General features: G+C 38.9%; 2 protein-coding genes across 4 annotated transcripts in view; both read right to left on the bottom strand.

Moving 5' to 3' along the window:
* Nucleotides 1–6,097, bottom strand: part of FAM237A (family with sequence similarity 237 member A) — a 30,126-nt gene extending 24,029 nt beyond the window's left edge. Inside the window, exon 1 of the mRNA XM_011717923.3 lies at nt 2,712–6,097. The gene's annotated coding sequence lies outside the window, so the exon portion shown is untranslated. The remainder of the gene's footprint in view (nt 1–2,711) is intronic.
* A 91-nt stretch (nt 6,098–6,188) lies between these two features.
* LOC105468025 (ADAM metallopeptidase domain 23) overlaps nt 6,189–18,571 on the bottom strand; it is a 170,539-nt gene continuing 158,156 nt past the window's right edge. For 2 of the 3 annotated variants that reach the window (XM_011717927.3, XM_011717925.3), the window contains one exon: nt 6,189–8,146. In XM_011717927.3, the coding sequence (XP_011716229.2) occupies nt 8,098–8,146 (49 nt within the window). In that variant the 3' untranslated portion in view covers nt 6,189–8,097. Of the gene's footprint in view, nt 8,147–15,747; nt 15,839–18,571 lie in introns of all 3 variants that reach the window. The other variant, XM_011717926.3, reaches the window with a different exon arrangement.

Raw genomic sequence — 18,571 nt, 5'->3', positions numbered from 1 at the left:
GTGTGCGCATGTGCACGCGCGCACACACACACACACACACACACACATGAGCAAGGGAGTCAACACAAATCCTGCAAGAACCACTGGCTGCCTACTTTGTAGGTTGCTTTTGTGTTCATGGGAAAAACCAAGAAAATGATGAGTTCAAGAAATTAACATACTTTTAATGGAGATTATAAAGTGGTGATGATAATGATTTCAATTTTCTTCTTTAAATTTTTCGGTTTTTCAAATTTGCTCCAATAAACATGTAGGATTTCATAATTATCAGAAAACAACAATAATTCAAAAAAAAAAAAAACCAGTTGTTCCTTCCTGCTGGATTTTTCAGCTTCTGTATTTCTTTGTTCAAGAATCCTTTATTTCCCTGAATCCAGTATACTATGTGGGGCCTCTGGATTAGTTAGCTCTACTGATTCATCCCTATCTGCAAATATCCTTGAGAATCAAAGACAGAAAGGAACACCATTTTAAGATTTATGCGGACCTAGTCAGGTACTTCCGGTTGCCAGGTAGCAGACAACCAAAATCAACCACAGCATTTTCTCTAATCACTGGCTCAGGATCCAGGCAGCCACTACACTGCCTTAGTGAACACTGAGACAAAGCCTCAATGAGCATTGAGGAATGAGCCTCAATTTGCCAATGTAGGTTTAGTTCATCTCCCATAAATTAGCATATCTGAGTAAGCTTAGTTATTACACAAAGCACCACCATAAGAAAGTATGTTTAGGCACGCTCTCTTTGATACTGGTGGCTTTCAGTGACTGCTTCCTATCCACACAAAACAATAGTTAAGTCAACACTGTAAGTGGCAATTCATGAGGACGTCTGCCCAAGCCTTCACAGGGCACCCTGTAACCCTCACTGGAAGCAAGGCCACGTCTGCATACTCATTGGAGCTATCAGAGGGCAGACATAAAAATGCCCTATTATCTTATGTAGAAGCTACCCCACTAGGTGCCAGTAGACCCAATCCTATGTGAAGACAGGTTCTGTTTTCACCATCTTGATCCAGTGTTTAAAAAATATAATTTTTTTAGAAAGGAAATTTTATATAAGGGCCTAGATTTCTGACTTCTCTAGAAAAATAAATGGAATGGGCAATGACTGGCCCACTTTCCCTCATAGTGACAATTTTCTAGAGCTGAGTAGAGACTGCTCCCTTCAGGACAAGTTGTATGGTCTCCAACTCAGCTCAGCCTCCCTCAGCCCTCTCATCTCCTCCATTGCCCTGTTCGGCTCATTTTAGTAACTGACTGGCTCCTGTAGACTTTAGCATTTATGACCTTTGGTTTGTAGCCACTTCATCTATATAGGAAAAGCAGTTTAAAGCTACTGCATGCAATCCATTTGCTATCTCTACAGGAGTTACAATGGCTCTACAAGGTTGTGTCTGTTGCTGGAAAAGAGGCCTCCCTGATGTCATTTATAATCCAAGTTACCTTTTTCTGTCCTTACTCTGAGTTCTGGGCCTAAAGAAGCAAGAACCTCTGCTGCAACCTCATTTACCTCCTGAAGGCTGGAAGCTATTTAAAGCTCCAAAGAGATCTGAAGAACTCTTCATATACTCTTGATCATTCAGATTTTGTTTTGTTTTGCTTTGTTTTTGTAGGACCAATTGATTTACTGGGCGAATTTGGCTTTCAATGATCATCACAGTCAGACAAATGTTCTCCTAAGGATGGACTCCATAGGGCCACAAGTACAGTCCTTACAATCACACCAGGACACGTGTGTGCACAAGCAACCAACTGCCAAAGGAGCATCAGCAGGAAATCTGTTTTCACGTGAAGAAGAATCAAGGCATTTCATTTCTCTCCAGAAGTCACATACATGGCCAAAAACTTGTTCTAGTCAAGGAGCCAGACCTGTGGATGGGCTTCTGAAAAGTTTGAGGAATGATAACCTTCTCTCCAAAGCTTAGCAGATAGGCAAATGTTAATTTTGGTTCACCAGAAGCTCAACTACACTTAGAAAATGTTGACCCCTAATTAGTGGAAGGATACACTAAATGATGCTTTAAAACCTTTTATTGTTCTTCTTACCCATCCCCTCACTCCAGACTGAGATTAGCTAGGAATTTTTATGCTAAGAAAATATTAGAGGCTCACAGGCCAGGTCAAGAAGCCCTCTTTGTCATTACTGACAGCCTCAAGCACTTAAGACTGATCCATCATGAGCACATCAGTGGAAAACTGTCTAAAAATGTAAGGTTTTAATAGAGATCATAATCTTCACACAAACAAAAGACACTCGGAGATCTGGTGAGGACAATTGTGAGCATTACGCATTGTTGTGCTTGCAAGGCATTTATGAATGGACTCCCCTAGCCCCACCACCAAAATGAGCAAGCCCTGGTTAAATCTCACTCACAATAAGGGATCACAGTACTAGGCCCAAGTGCACAGGCACAGCCTCTTGCTCAACTGCCACCTCTTCTGTGAAACTCTACTTGACCCCAAGATCAGGGACAAAGCCTTGCTCTTCTCTTCTTCTGAAGCACCTTATACTTGTGTTTATTATGGCACTTGCCACATAGTACTGCACGTTGCATCTGGCTCACAAGATTGAGCTCATCATGTGTCCTTAGAGCCTGACTACTGTAGGATTCTTACAGATCAAGAGTTTGTAGAAAGATAGGAAGAAAGGAGAGAACTGAGGTGGGAGGAAACTGAGGCTGAACGGGTGGGACGTTTAGCTCTACTTACCCAAGGGTCTGGGCGCCTCCTCCTGGGTCTTGCACTTGTTGCTTCCTGTACCTTGAGTATGTTTCCCATTTTATTAGACTGGTGAATTCTTGTCACGTTTCAATATAGTTCCAAACTCACTTCTTTTAGAAAGGCTTCTGCATCCCTCACCCACCTACCCATCACTGCTCTTCTTTTTACTCCCAGCACAAGAGTAGCTTAGTTTACTCATCACCTTGGGTCTAGAAAAAAATTGTTTAAACATGTCTCTTCCTGCTAAATTGTGAGCAACTTTAAGCCAAGAATTTTCTTTTGTTCCTTCAGTTCCTAGGAGTTCCTGGCATAGCATAGAGACATAATAAATATGCTGAATGAATAAATTAGTGAGTGGAACTCCCTAACCTTTGCACATTAAACTAAAGGGCACTTATTTTAAATTTTAAAAGTTACTTGGGAATTCCAGCATAAGCATATGGATTATCTATTTATTCACATCAAATTTTAACTCTAGGTTTGCTGCTCTATTATCTAGGGAGTTTCTGGGTCACCTTTCTCAACCAGTTACCAAGGAAGCATGGAGTAGAACTCATTTCAACGTCATCCTCAAAAACAGAATGACTTAAAGGAAAACACACACAAAAACAAATCATTTAAAGTCAAACATAAACAACACTCAAATACTCTAATAAGCTTTCTAATTTTAAGTATAATATTCATGCTATTTTAAAGTGTTTCTATATTTATTACATGAAATGACATGGAAACAAAAGAATTATGGGTAACGGATGTAACATTTAAATAAGATAGCTGGGCCTTGAGTACAAGAGGTTCCTCTAGGGGGCCTTTAAGGCAACTACAAGAGGATGAGTCAATGAGGCTACAAAAAGAAACAGGTTTGAGATCATGAGAGGTGGGCAGGAATTTACGTTGTGTTATTAAGTTTGAGCCTTAACTTACAGGAAATGAAAAGCCCTGCAATGCTTAATCAAAGGAGTGATGTGGTCAGATTACCAACTGTGTGTCAGTGCTGTAGATACATGTGAGATATATGTGTCTGTTAAGGCCAAATCAAGGCATGGCAATGGGATGGAGAGGAGACATATTGAAGACATTCTTGAAGAAAGGATATAATTTGGTGACCAATTCCATGGGAGCTGTGAAGAAATGCCTTCCTTAGAATGTTTTTTATAGTACAATTTATTTATTTATTTATTTTGAGACGCAGTCTCGCTCTGTTGCCCAGGCTGGAGTGCAGTGGCCGGATCTCAGCTCACTGTAAGCTCCGCCTCCCGGGTTTAGGCCATTCCCCTGCCTCAGCCTCCGGAGTAACTGGGACTACAGGCGCCCGCCAACTCGCCCGGCTAGTTTTTTTTGTATTTTTTAGTAGCGACGGAGTTTCACCGTGTTAGCCAGGATGGTCTCCATCTCCTGACCTCGTGATCCGCCCGTCTCGGCCTCCCAAAGTGCTAGGATTACAGGCTTGAGCCACCGCGCCCGGCCTACAGTACAATTTATATAACCAGATTTCCTTCTATTTTCTTTGTTGCTTGATCATACATTTGGTACCAGGTTCAAAGTGTGGATGTGATTACTAGCTATCCATTCTTAAAACTCAGAAGGGAGACACTAAAAACAAAAAAACCTATAATCGATCCTAAGGTAGGTTTTTTCTGATTTATAAGAAGCAAAAGAGTCCAATGAATCCAATGAAACTGAATCCTAATCAGGCATATATTTATCAATAATCAGATTTTGTTTTGTGCCACTGACTGCTTAAATTTTCAGTGAGCCTTTGGATCCATGCTAAAACTCTGATGATATCAGGCACACAGCCATTTAATCAGCAATGTAAGACGACACAGAAAAGGAGTTTAAAAGAACTGATTAAAGTATAAAGCTACGACATTCTATGTTAATGAAACTTTTAATACACATTTGACTTAAAGATGCATACAATGACTACTGAATCTCCATTCATAGGCAGCCAACAAGATATGAATGAGTTTATTAATTTCAAACAAAACTTCAGGTAGTGCAGTTAAAAAAATTACAAAGCACTTAAAAATGGAAATTAACAATGGAAGCAACAATGACTATAAAACATGATGGGATAACTTTAAAGAAAGGATTCAAGTATTGTTTGTAAAGTTCTTCAGACACTAGTCTTTGAAAAGTTTGTGCATTTCCCATCGTTGCATAGTAAAAAACAAAAACCACACACACCACTTGGTAAAACTCCACAGCTCTATGTGATTCATGTTTCATAACATGCACTTATGTGTACTGCTCAGTTATCTAGTAGGAGTAGCTCTAATGGGCTCATGCACTATCCCAGATGAGCAATGAAGTTAGCGCATGTCTCCTCATCCAGGTGTCATTAATTAACGCAGCAAAAGTAGAGCAGGTGAAATGGGAACTTGATCATCACTTAACACTAACTCTTGTTGGGTAACATTAAACAGTGATACACTTGTGCTTTGGGCTCAAATTAATAAAAAGGAATCTCCACACCACAAAAATTAGCAAATGAATGGCATGTGCAAAAGAAAATACAGCAAAGAGTTTGAAACTACATAACCTAATACCATCAAAAATAATTATAATCCATTTTTACGATTGATATGGTTGCATTATCTTTCATATTCATACACACATAGCTTAAAGCTTGTGTATTTTACATATACACAAATACTTTAACATTGGAGCATAGGTTCGATTACCTATGAAATTGCCAGTGTAACAAAAAGTTACACTGACATTTGCCATATGTACATAATATTTGGGGACCACTGTGGTCTGATTTAAAACATAACATCGCACATTTACAATGTTGTTTGTGAAATGCTTAAAAGTTAACAATAGAGATTTAAATTGTTTTGTAACCACCACGATTTTATTTCTGTTAAGTCACCATGGTGCCTCTGGAATCTCAGTGAAATGTGTATGGTGTACTTCACAGCAGCTTAGTATCTACTAGAGAGTAGGAACCAGCAACAAGGAAACACTAAGCAATGCAGCAACAGGAAAAGATACCAAGTAATCTGAGTTTCCTCCAAGCTTCCTCCGAGCTGAAAGAGCCATTGCCGCTAACTAGAGGGATGCTACCTGTGTCCTATGAAGCCAGGAGTAAGGCTGAGAGGCCTTGTAGATAGCCCTGTTATTACAATATAAATGTACAGCTAGTCCTAGAGAAAGCCCGCCTACCTGTATAGCACCTATTACTCAGAAAGCAACAACATAGTAAGATGTTTGGTGATGGTCTATTGTAGAAAATAGAAATTAAAGTTTCTGCTCTATGACTGTGGTACTTCCCCAATGATAGACACCTCGGGGGAAAAAAATCCACTGTGTTAAGCAGTGCATTCCAACTTTCCAAAATCAAAGTTGTAAGACTGATAACATGAATCTTGCTGAAAAGGGACCAAGAGCTAAATCTAGCAATGGATTTGGTGTCATAAAGAAGTGACGAGTAAAACTGCATGTCCTTTTCCTTAAAAAAAAAAAAAAAAAAAAAAAAAAAAGGCATTAGAGAAGTAGGGGCTCTTTGGGACAGTCTTTACTAAAGCCCATCTATAGATGGATGCTCACTGAAGTGATCACATACAGGTTTGTACATTAAAACAAAGCTGGGACCGAATTTCTTTAGCTTATTTATTTAACATGTGACAGAAGCTATCTTGACCATATTTAGAAGAAAAAAATCAGTAAAAGTGAAGGAAACTCAGAGGGACTTGGAAAGCCCAGATTACATCTGCAAATCTGGCTAGAGGGAGAAGAAGAATGTGGATTTGTATATAGTAGAATCCCATTACAATCCAGTGCAATGGTCCACTGATCAGTAAAATGCCAGAGGTCAAACAAGGTTTCTTGAAAGCATGGCACAGCATAAAAGCCTATGTTAACAACGTGGATACAAAGGTAACTGCTCCTTCTATTCCCATTACCACTTTTCCAATAGGGTTCTACCATATATATTTTGAGGCAGGAAAATAAGCATGGATGAAATATTGACGCTAACAAACACAAATAAAATGGAAAGTTTAATTTTTTCCAAGCTTTTAACATTTAAATTTTTTTTTTTTTATTTAAGGCTTTAAGTTTATCCTCCTTTCACATTAAAGACAGGGAAAGAAAATTGTCAACACCGAAAACCAAAATCATGAGCTTGGCACTTTTGTGATTAATTTGAAAGGGTGTCTACTTTCTTACATTATATACATAGGTTTATAATGACATCAAAAAATTTTTGAGACTTAGTACATATATTTCCACTTACTTAATTTTGTGTCTTTGATATGGGTTATTTTGTTGTTTGTGTCCCCCCCTTTTGTTTATTTTTGGTTTAATGCACACCAACTTTAAACTGCACTTGTTTTGTGCCCAAACTCCCTGCATCTGTGGCTACATCTGTCTTTTTAAGCAAGCCCAAGAGTCATTGTATAACATATTATGAGAGAAGGACAGAGACAGAGAAAGAGAGACAAGAAACAAAAAAGATGGGGAGCAAAAAATAAACTCAAGTTTACAGAGACCCTTTACAAGGAAAATATCTCAATACAGACAAGTGGAAATGATGTGTCAAAATCTCTTATTTCCATATTTACATTTATAAAACAACTATACAATAGCATCATTGTTCAAATTCCAGCTCCCATTTCCAAAGGATGCTCAGTCCAGGAGAAAACACAATGGGGAAAGTGAATCAACAAGAGCAAGGTCCGTGGAGTTCTGCCCTGGTCTGGTCTCCAGTGGGGAGTGGGGATTATAGAGGGTGGGGGGGGGGTAAGTAGTGGGGCTCCGAGAGGATGGGGTGTGGGGACGTGTTTAAGTGAAGAGGCCCAGGCAGCTTCTGTGTGTTCATCTGTCATCTTCACCTTAGGAATTCTGTTGCAGGTTTTGCTGAGAATTGGCTTGCTAGCTTGTTGTATATATGCCATGCAGTTTTTACCCTTTCGAAAATTAGATCTTCATGCCACTGGAGTTTGTCATCGGTAGTAAAGAAAAAAAAATCATGCCAAATCATTTAGAAGATATTAAGTGCCAGCAGGCTGAGGGAAAAAAAATCATTTACTATGTTTTTTAATGATTCCTTTATTGCACTTAATTTTTGTGTGTGTGTTGTTCCTTCGTCCGTTAGGGAAAAAAAAAGATTCTGGAACAGTTCTTTTTATAGCATGGTCTTTTGCCCCCTCCCCCTTTATTGACAGGTGGTGAAAGGGGTTCTTTGAGATTATTTCCAAAAGAGACAGTTTTCTTTTACCCCATCCTTGTCACCCCAACTTTAGCTCCATAGTCATTACCACCCAAAGGTTTTGTTTGCAAACTTAATAGTTCCGGCAACACTGCTGAGAGTATGTCATACCCAGAATCCAACAGTGCAAGCTGGTGTCCATCCAGCGCAGCTGATTCAGATGGGGCCTTGCTGAGTAGGATCAAACCTTCTCTTCTTGACATTTCTTCCAGAGTGCGTCAAAAGAAGATGCAAGCAGAGGGGGAAAATCCACAATATTAATCAGATGATGATGAGAGAATGGTGATGATAATGACAATAATGCTAGTTCCAGAGCAAAGTAATTAACTCACATGGAGGCAGTCTCCGGAATAACTTGAAATTGAAAGATAGAACAGCTAACATTTTTGAATGTCTTCATAACATACCCCCTAGAGTATGTCCTTTGATGAAGACCAAAAGAAACTTTGAGTTGTTCATTTTAAATCACAAGAAGACTCTGCGGCCCAATTTGTCTTCTTTCAGAAATAATCACACTGCTAATTCATTAGGTGAAAATTATTACAGGGAGGCCTCTTCCGTGAAGCGGCCTATTGGGATAATTAAGAAAAATGGAAAGTCTCGTAGCTACTTCCCTTCAGGCTTATACCAGTTCTACAGCAGTGGACTGGCCTTTGCCAAAGTGGCAAAAAAGCCTTGCTCTATTCAGTTATCTTGCTGCCTTGGGTGTGTGAGCTCTTACCCTACTATAGAACAAGCATTTTTCATATCTAGAAAGTTGGAAAACAGAGTGCACAGTAAGACGGTGCACTCAAAGGAGAGTGGACACAGGTTCAGGTTAGTTAAGCAAATGCAGAATTTAGCTTAGTTGAAAATTGGCAAGTTAAAATGCTTTGCTCACAATGTCCAGTCTCCTAAAAAGTGGCTCCTATGTTTAAAGAGAAAAGAAAGAACCAGCAAGACACTACAAGGCAACAATAAAAGTTGGTTGCAACCTCCCCATGGTCTGGCTTTATGTGGGGCATCAAGCAAGGGGCTCATGCATTTAGTCTGCATACTGGGCGGGTGCAATGCTGCTGCCACCGAGGCATCATGCAAAACTGGAGACTGAGGAGTCCCCAGAGCCCTCATTCCCCTGCCCACTGACTCAGGGCCAGCTTGGATACCCTTACAGGCCCTAAGTATCAAAGCCATTGCAATATATTCCTCCTCCCCAACAAGTAATTCAAAATAAAAACAAAACCAAAGCTCAAAATAAGTATAAAGGCATCCTGCAAAGTTCTTATTTTTCCCAAGATGGTCACTTTGATGCTTCTCTTTTGAAATATCAACATAAAAGTCTTCAAAGAAAACTTGTCTTTTCTTTTTAAAAGTTTACATTAAAACATCTTCATGAGTGACCTAAGTGTGTGACTCATTGGCCTAGCAGGCAACCATTGCAGCCAACACTATCTGCAACAATGCTGCTTATTTTTCTTCATCATTCCCACCCAGCCCTCTTTTAAGTCAACATTCTTGGAAGCGGGCACTGGTGATGCTGCCCAAGAAACCAGTGTGAGACCAAAAGGCAAGTATCCCATAACGCATCCTCCACCAAGTTAGTTTGCTGCAGACCACAGGGTCTCCATCTGCCACCTATGTTCATATCCCTGGAAGGGAGGTTTAAGGAGCCATACTCTGTGAGTCAGGGAGGAAAAACTGAGACTGCCTGACCTTGTGAAGTGACCCTGAAGGACAAGAGGCCCCAATCTTGTAAGCTATGTATTGTTAGAACTCAAGATAAATGTTAAAGTTTCCTCAGTAAATCCAAATGTAGAGGAAAGGGCAAACCAAACTAGCACTGTGCATGTAAATGACTATATTGCCCACATCTAAATTCCTTTACTCAAATTCGGGAATGACCCATAAGTAGCCATGTCCAAGGTCAAAACAGCAATGCAGTCCACTTTTAAATAGAGATAGGACATTTCCATTTCATCCTGGCACACAGACAACCGCTGGTGTCCAAAAGCTTATGCTCTTTTTAAAAGTTGGTTTTTGAAGCTCAGGTTGCACCTTTTTACAGAAATATTGCTCTATAGGATCACTGGGTTCCCAGGTCAGACCGAGAGGCTGAGCCATCCTGCAGACCTGTATCTTTCTGGATGAAAATGGACTCTGAACACCAATGGGGCATTCCAGGACTTTAGCTCTTCCACTGATGTCCCAGCAGGGAGAAGGTGAGCTCAGTTACAAGGGAAGCAACCCCACGATGAGGACAGAGATGAACACTCCGGAGGCAAGTGGGCTGTGAAGGTGCCTCACACATCAATTCTAAAACCACCATGGCCACTCTATGTTGAGAACGGTCTGAATTTTCTCTATGAAAAAAATATTCTTGCAGTTCAATTTTAATGTGAAAGTACAACTACTGTGGGCAGGTCCTTGCTATCTTTCTTCCATAACGGTTTCTTCTGAATACCCTCTGCTCACTAGGATTCTGAAGGTAATTAACTTTCTCATAACCTGTAAGGTATTTCTGGATCATTATAAAACACCAGCATAATCCATAAAGCTTACATTGTCACAGGTTTCATCAATTTTTACTACTTCTGAAATAATCTGGACTTTTGTCTACAATATACATTATACACATAAACATCTACACAAAATTAAAGCAAGACCCTTTGCGTAACAATAACCATTTCAAAGCTGTAAAGCCTTTAGACTTTCTTTCAAGGGCATATATTTATCCATGGTTAGCACATTCTTATCATTCTATGCTGAGTCACCCCCTGATGAAGTGCCCCTAGCCCAACCCCTCCTAGGCCACCATACACTGAGCTCACTTCCCTGGGGTGCTGGGGCAGGGAAATGCACTGATCTTCCTGGCCTGTCTGGCACCATGAAAGAGAAAGTGCCTAACCCAAGAGTCCCAGGCATTAAGGGAATTAGGCTTCTCATTTTGGACAGGGATATAATCATGGAATTCAAAAAAGCAGCAGTCTGGCTATCCTCCTCATGGAAAGACTAGCCAAATTTAATTCCATTTCCTAATTCTATAAAAATCAAAAGGCCCCCACAAAAAATGGTGTTTACTCTTTTGAGAAAATATAATTAGCAATATTAAGTTCCTTTCAAATTTTATCTGACTTGAATTCAGATAACTTTTTTTTTTTTTTTTTTTTGAGACAGAGTTTTTCGCTCTTGTCACCCAGGCTGGAGTGCAATGGTGTGGTCTCGGCTCACTGCAACCTCCATCTCCCGGGTTCAAGGGATTCTGTCTCAGTCTCCCGAGTAGCTGGGATTACAAGTGTGCACCACCATGCCCGGTTACTTTTTGTATTTTAAGTAGAGATGGGGTTTCACCATGTTGGCCAGGCTGGTCTCGAACTCCTGTCATCAGGCGATCCGTTCACCTCGGCCCCCCAAAGTGCTGGGATTACAGGCATGAGCCACCGTGCCTGGCCTCAGATAACTCTTAACTTTGCTGGTAATAGTCTAGATATACCTCTCTAAATTCCATTTTGTGTGAGAACATAAATACCTTTTCTTTAACATGTCCAATAAAATGGAACACAGGCCAGACAGAATCTCTTAAATCCAGAGTTAGGCTCAGCAAGAGCTTTTAACACAAATAACTTCTCAGAGAGAAGGAACCACGTATGATACTTACACAGAATTAACACTTTAATGTAAGGAGTAGCTATGCCAGGCCAGTACGGCCACTGTTGAAATCCACTTTGCCACTGAATCCCATGGACAGGGCAAGTAGTGGGAGAGTAAGATGTGGTGATGGGGTTCCACAGACTGAGGTGTTACAGTATCATTGGAAGAACTCTGTGTTCATCCTGTAGTCCTTTTGATTTCAATTTTCAACAAACCATGTTACTACTACCTTCATTTCTTTTCCTACCTTCACCTAGAGTTTCTCATTTCCTACCACCATCACCTACTAATGTGTGTATAAATGACTTTGCTCACATCTAAAACCCTACATTCAAATTTAGGGAATATCAGATAAATAGCAATGTCTAAGGCGCTGAAGGCAATCCTGTTCACTTTTAAATGGAGATATAAAATTCTCTTTTCATACACTTTTCACCTTTCCTAAGCTTTAGGGAAGATGCTACTAAAATGGTCCAGCTTTTTCTAATGTCCAGCAAAAGCAACAGCTCTAACAGTCGAATCAAGCAGTATTATTATTCATGCTGGGTAGGTATCATGAGTCTCCATGAGTCAACTAGGACAGAGGTTTGCAATCCTCTGCACCACAGCTCATAACTTTATTCTGTGTGTGTGGGTGATGGGGAAGAACAGGAGCACGGGGTGAATGAAAACAAATGCAGATACAGAAGTAGAGCAAATTGGTGTGCCACATGCCTATGTTCGTTTTTCACAGGATTTCATAGGGAAAATCCTAAGACCCTCAATACCTGGGACTCTATAGACTAATCATACCCTTAGTAACCTCATACTTCTAGAGTATGAAATTAAGCAAAGTTAGCCGGGCGCAGTGGCTTACGCCTGTAATGCCAGCACTTTGGGAGGCCGAGGCGGGCGGATCACCTGAGGTCGGGAGTTCCAGACCTGCCTGGCCAACATGGAGAAACCCCATCTCTACTAAAAATACAAAATTAGCTGGGTGTGGTGGCGCATGCCTGTAATCCCAGCTGCTCAGGAGGCTGAGGCAGGAGAATTGCCTGAACCCAGGAGGCAGAGGTTGCAGTGAACCGAGGTCACACCATTGCACTCCAGCCTGGGCAATAAAAGCAAAACTCTACCTCAAAAAAAGAAAAGAAAAGAAATTAAGTAAAGTTACTACCCATAATATTACACAGTATTTTTTAAAAATCAGAATATTTTTTAAAAATCTACCAAATAAAGCATTTAAAAATTCTTCAGGAAATCCACAACCTTGCTTGTGGAAATCTTGCTTGCATTAACCAAAGCTCTCTGACTCAACTACTCTACTAAAAGGAAGTATGTAATTTAAATCTGTATTATTTTCAGATTATAATAATCTTGATACATCTTTATTATCACTTCACACACATAAATGTGCACACATTCACACATTTTCATGCTTTTTACCACCTATTTCGGAGGAAACAATGGTTTAAGGAAAGAACTTTAAAGAATGGCAGACAAGGTCATGGCTTAAGAGCATAGCTGTATTTCTCATTTACACTTAGGCAGGTCACGTATAGTATGATACTTCTACATCTAAACTGCTCACTAGTACACCTATAGAAATGTGACATTAGGAAAACTTAGTATTTTCCCTGAGCAGTTACTATATTTTCCTTTAATCAAAAAGTTGACACGCCCTCAAATTGTTCAGGTTACCTTACCAACTTTTCTTCTAGAAATAAAAACCTGATATCAGGAGGCATTCCCAATAGCAATATTTAGAACAATCTTTTGTACAAACTATTTTCAACTTCTGATTCTAAAGGAATCTCTTATTAAACATTTACATTGGGCTCAAAGACTTTCAGTTCAAATAGCAAATAATTATACTTATGAATTGTCTCCAGACTAGTAATCTCCAGAACTGTCCAAGTGGTGGGAAAATCTAAACATTATCATTCAGCACCAAAAGCCTTTTATTACGAGGTAGAAGTGTTATTTAAAGCTGAACACAAACCACACAGCTACTACTAAAATCTAAAGCAAATTAAGATCCTCACGTAGCAACACCTAGGAGTAGCATATTCTCCAAATTTAAACTCCTAAAGTTACATGTTCTGGAATTATTCTTCATCGTTTTCTTTGCTTCAGGGCATGAAATACCTCACCCTATTGTGTGGCTTTCCACACAATTCTCCCTGAAAGTGATTATTAGAGTTATAGGGCACAGGAAGGGGCTTTGGCTTAGCTCAGCAGTACAGGTAGGTCCCTACACAGCAACAACCAGGGAACAGTCAACAACAGCTGTTTCTCATCTCACCAAGTGTTGATCCCCCACCTTTTGTTTTCTGCTCTTGTGATAATGAGATCTCTCTCTCTCTCAGATATAAATAATCTTTACAGGGCCTAATCCACTTATATACACAGTGATAAAGGCTTTTCCATTTTTCCCCAAAGAAACATGCAATTCAAGCTGTGAGCTAGGCCAGGCCACTGTTTTGAGGTCCTGCTACAGAATAGTGTGCTCTTCTCTCCAAACACTGCAATGATAAATTTGGCATTGCATGTGGCTAGATGGCAAAGATGTGTAATAGACTGTTTTCCAGGCCTTTGAAACCGGGATTTCTTAATGCCAAATGAGGCATAAGCCTGGGCATGATCCAAATTTATTTTTCTTGAGGCATACTTATGAAAAAGTTCAAGGAAGCACTATAAAATAAGAGTATGACAGTACTATAATGTTCAATGACTTTTGTAGCAGTGGAACACTAAGAAAAATTTTGCTTGAATTAGGTCCGCCCAAACGAAAATATATTTCTTACTAGATGCCACATGCATGACTTACTATGTGGGCAATATTTTATTAATACCAAAACAATAAATGTAAATATGAGTTGTCCATTTTATGTGTGTGTTTTTGAAAAGAAACTGATGCCAAAACTATTTCACTAAACAAGTTCAACTCTATAAATATACTAAGAGAAAAGATGTATAATTTTATAATACTATTTCAAGTTAAAGGCACTCAAAAACTGTAGGCTTACTCATTAATTCTTAATATGATAACAAATTAGCAGAAAATGTTGAATGTATTTAAATCATCTTTGGTTTCTTTAATCAGCTTCTAAAAATAACACTTTAGCTGGCTGAAACATATTGAATCCAAAATCCCAAATATAAAACATATAAAGTTTATAATTAAGGCAATTATTCAGATAGTTCAGGGCAAAAACTTCCTCTTTTGAGTAACCAGATGGAGGCAAAGTGGGTTTTGAATTTGGGTAATGGTCTTATTTCCCACTTAAATTTGTTTCTGTAAATCTGGCTCAAACTTAATTGATCACAGAAGGCATAGGAGGCCTTACCTACAAATCATAATCATCAAGCCACTATAGCATGAAAAGGTATAAAAAGCAACTATACAATGATTCTGGAGTGTAGAAATCCCAGCCTGGATAAATCACGTTTCAAAATTTTGATCACAATTAAAGTTTATTTGTGAATACCCAGTGTGCCTATTTAAACAATCTTAGTTCAGTAAGCAGTGTGCAATCCAAACTAAAAGGTCACTAACAAAACACACCAGGCCTACCTATCAGGTCAATATTTAGTCCTTCATTAAAAATATTAAGTGTCACAAAGCCATATTTTTCAAATTCTGATTTAAAACCAATTCAGTTGGTTGAGGATTACACAAATACTTTTAAAATCTGTTTTTATTAAACTATAAAGCTTTTCAAATCACAAAGCTACATATACTATGTTACATACGAAAAATACATGTAATGATTGCGTGATTACTCAGGTGGTGAAAATTTCAAAATATCAGTGGACTACAAACAAGTTTTAAACAGATACAAGCAATTTACATCCACTTATTTCCAACTACATGGTTTCCTCGATGTCCTGTGTAGAAATGAATGTATCTCAGAGTGCCTGGTCTTATAAGCTGGACTGTCTTCTACTGAAGAACTTCTTTGTTCTCCTTAAAAATCAGTGTATATGAATTCCTTCTACATTTCCCACTTGCCTGAAAAATGACAGTTAAGGGTCCGTGTTTCTTCACTTCTAACCCATTTCTGAATAAAAAGACTTACATTTTGCAGTTTGACTGATAGAACCTAAGCTCTTGTAGCAGGAACTCAAAACTTGGTTATGTAAGCAGAAAAGAGAAGTGCCAGAGCCACTGAGAAGAAGACATGCGGCATTGCTTACTTAAATCCCCAGCCTGTGCCCCCAAGGACAATAGCTGCTACCAGGATGGCACCAGCGATGGAGCCTATTATGAGATTGGTGGCACTAGGACCTGTGACAAAGGATCATGGGAAGAGAGTCATATGAACCAACCACTTTCGTTACCACAAGGGAAAGGCAGTTAAGCAGTTTCAGGAAGTAAATATCCTGTGTAAAAGACGGCTAAACATTTAAAATTGCCTTTATTTACTTAGCTTAATTGCACTTTAGATGCCATGGTGAGCGTTACTTGGATTTACATGCCTTTAAATCTAAAGTTTCTGTACCACTGATAATTCAGTTCCATTAAATTCACCTTTCACAGAATTGGAAGCAAATAGGCCCCACTTACTGTCTTTACACATCCTTCTTCTCTTCCCTTTTCCAAGTATCATGTGTCAAATAAGTAAAAGCACATAGAGAACACCACTGCATTCAGATTAGCTCCATCTGACTGACAAATGGGGGCATGGAGGAAAGGAAACACATTCTGCTACAATGCCCTTCCAAAAAGCACCTAAAAGTGGTCGGAATGCTAACTTTTTAATTCCCCACTTGGAGACAGTTAAAATTTAGCAGTCAGAAGGAAGTCATCACTACAGATCTGACTTTTGAAGCCTTGCTCTCAAAGATACACTTCTTCACGGTCCTTACAGTGGTAAAGACCAAAATGGGGTTCCAAAGGCAAGATATAAGGAAGCATAAATCTCATTTGGGTAACTTTGGGGAAATGGTAAAAAGATTCCTTAGATTCAACTGAGAATAGCTTTAAAGTTCCCACTGTTATTAACAGAACTTTGAGGCTTAGAGATATAAAAAAGCAGAGAGCCAAAGGACAGTAAGAAAGAAAAGACAAGGTGGCATTTCTATCAATTGCTAAGGGTAAGAGCTAATCCATATTCTAGTAACTCCTGTCCACTCACTCACTTACTCTCCTTAAGCTCAGCATTTTAAAATCTAAGCAACTTTAAACCTAGTATAATAATTACTTTAAATATCCCATCCTTCAGGATGCTAATATGCAGGTACAATGTCCCCTAACAACAAAATACTTTCAGTCCTATCTATCCCTGCTCCAAGAATCACAAAGCCAATGTTGCCAGTTTCTCTAAAATCCCTGAGTTTTGTGTATACATTCATTTCTGTGTAAAAAATTCTCTTTTCTGCTCACATCAGTGCCCTCAACTGTGTACATAAATGGATGTCACTTTTGGCGGCACTCAAATTGCATATGCATAACGTGTTTTTACTCAGAGACCACCCAGGGCTTGGTGGGCAGGTAGAGAACAGCTGCAATACAGTCTCAGGGGTGCAGGTCTCTTCAGGCTCCTGGGCTTGTGACATGCTCTTAAGACTAACCAATGACCATCTAGAGAACGAATCCCAGTTGCCTTTAGAGATACATCAATAATAATAATAATGAGAGCCATAAAAATAGTTTAGCTACTGTATTGTGCACTTACTATGTGCTGGACACAGTTCTGAGCACTTGACATATAGTATCTCATTTGATCTTCACAAAAATCATATGAGGTAGGAACTATGACTATCCTTGTTTAATGGATGTGGAAACAGAGGCTTCTAGAAGTTAGTGAGTGATAGTGGCAAGATGTGAACACAGATTTGTTTGACTCTAAAACATATCCTATAAGTCAAGGATCAGCAAACTAGAGCCCACAGACCAAATCTAGCCCCACTGTCTGTTTTTGCAAATAAGTTTTATCAGAACCCAGCCATGCGCATTCATTTACATATTGTTTATGGCCGCTTTCATGCTAAGACAGCATTGTTGAGAAGTTGTGACAGACAACCCTGTAGGCTGAAAGCTAAAACTATTTACCATCTGGCCCTTTACAGAAAGTTTGCTAACTTCTGTTTTAATGAAACTTTATTCCATTTACATGTATTTCCTCCCCACATTTCAACAGAGAATCAAATTTCAAAACAAACATTAAAAAATATATAACCATGTACATACTCTATGCTTTGGATATGATTTACACTTAGTTAGCTTCAGAAAACATAGGTTAGGATTAGAATCAATACATAACTCATGAAAAATGATTCCTGACTTATAAACTAAGGAGTAGAAATTAAAAAAACAAAAACAAAAAACTGCCCATGGAATTCTTAGTGACTGAATGAACATTACTCTGTCAGTTAAACTAAGAAACGTTAAGACAATCTATATTGTACTACATTATTTTTTAAAAACTATATTTACTCCTTGAGCAATTATGCTAAAACTTGGAATTTGAAGGGAAAAAAATCAGTAAGCTAAGAGACAACTAGTGCTCATAAACTAGGAATAACAAATCTATCTTTAGAAAAAATATATATACACTTACACAGACTTACCTGTCACAATTAGAAATAGTCACAAACGAACAAAACTGGAAATGACTGATGAAAACAAATGCTGATAACAAGGACTATATGTTACAAGAAAGGCCTCTTTGATTTTACCTATCTCTAAGACTTAAAGGAAGGATTATTAAATTCATCCTTTCTATTAGTACATTTAAGGACACCAAAGTTACAGCCAATGTATAATGTTAAAAAATGCATTTGGGATGATTTTCAGAAAACTAACATTTGTCAAGGAGGAATTTCACATAAATGCATGCATGGAGCTGGCCCTGAAAGAGGAATGTTTCTTCTGTATATAACCCAGTCAACAGATCCAAGGGGAAATTTTACAGGACAAAGTTCTTGTCTCTAAATATTTTTATCCCTGTTATGGTCTTTGTTTTCTAACACACAAGGAGAAACAAAATCTCTTTTCTAGTATTTCTAGCTTCCCCTG

The sequence above is a fragment of the Macaca nemestrina genome, chromosome 11, assembly GCF_043159975.1.
Source record: "Macaca nemestrina isolate mMacNem1 chromosome 11, mMacNem.hap1, whole genome shotgun sequence".
In the NCBI taxonomy this organism is placed as follows: Eukaryota; Metazoa; Chordata; class Mammalia; order Primates; family Cercopithecidae; genus Macaca; species Macaca nemestrina.
The sequence above is the reverse complement of the archived record's forward strand: the minus strand, read 5'-3'. Positions and strand labels throughout refer to the sequence as shown.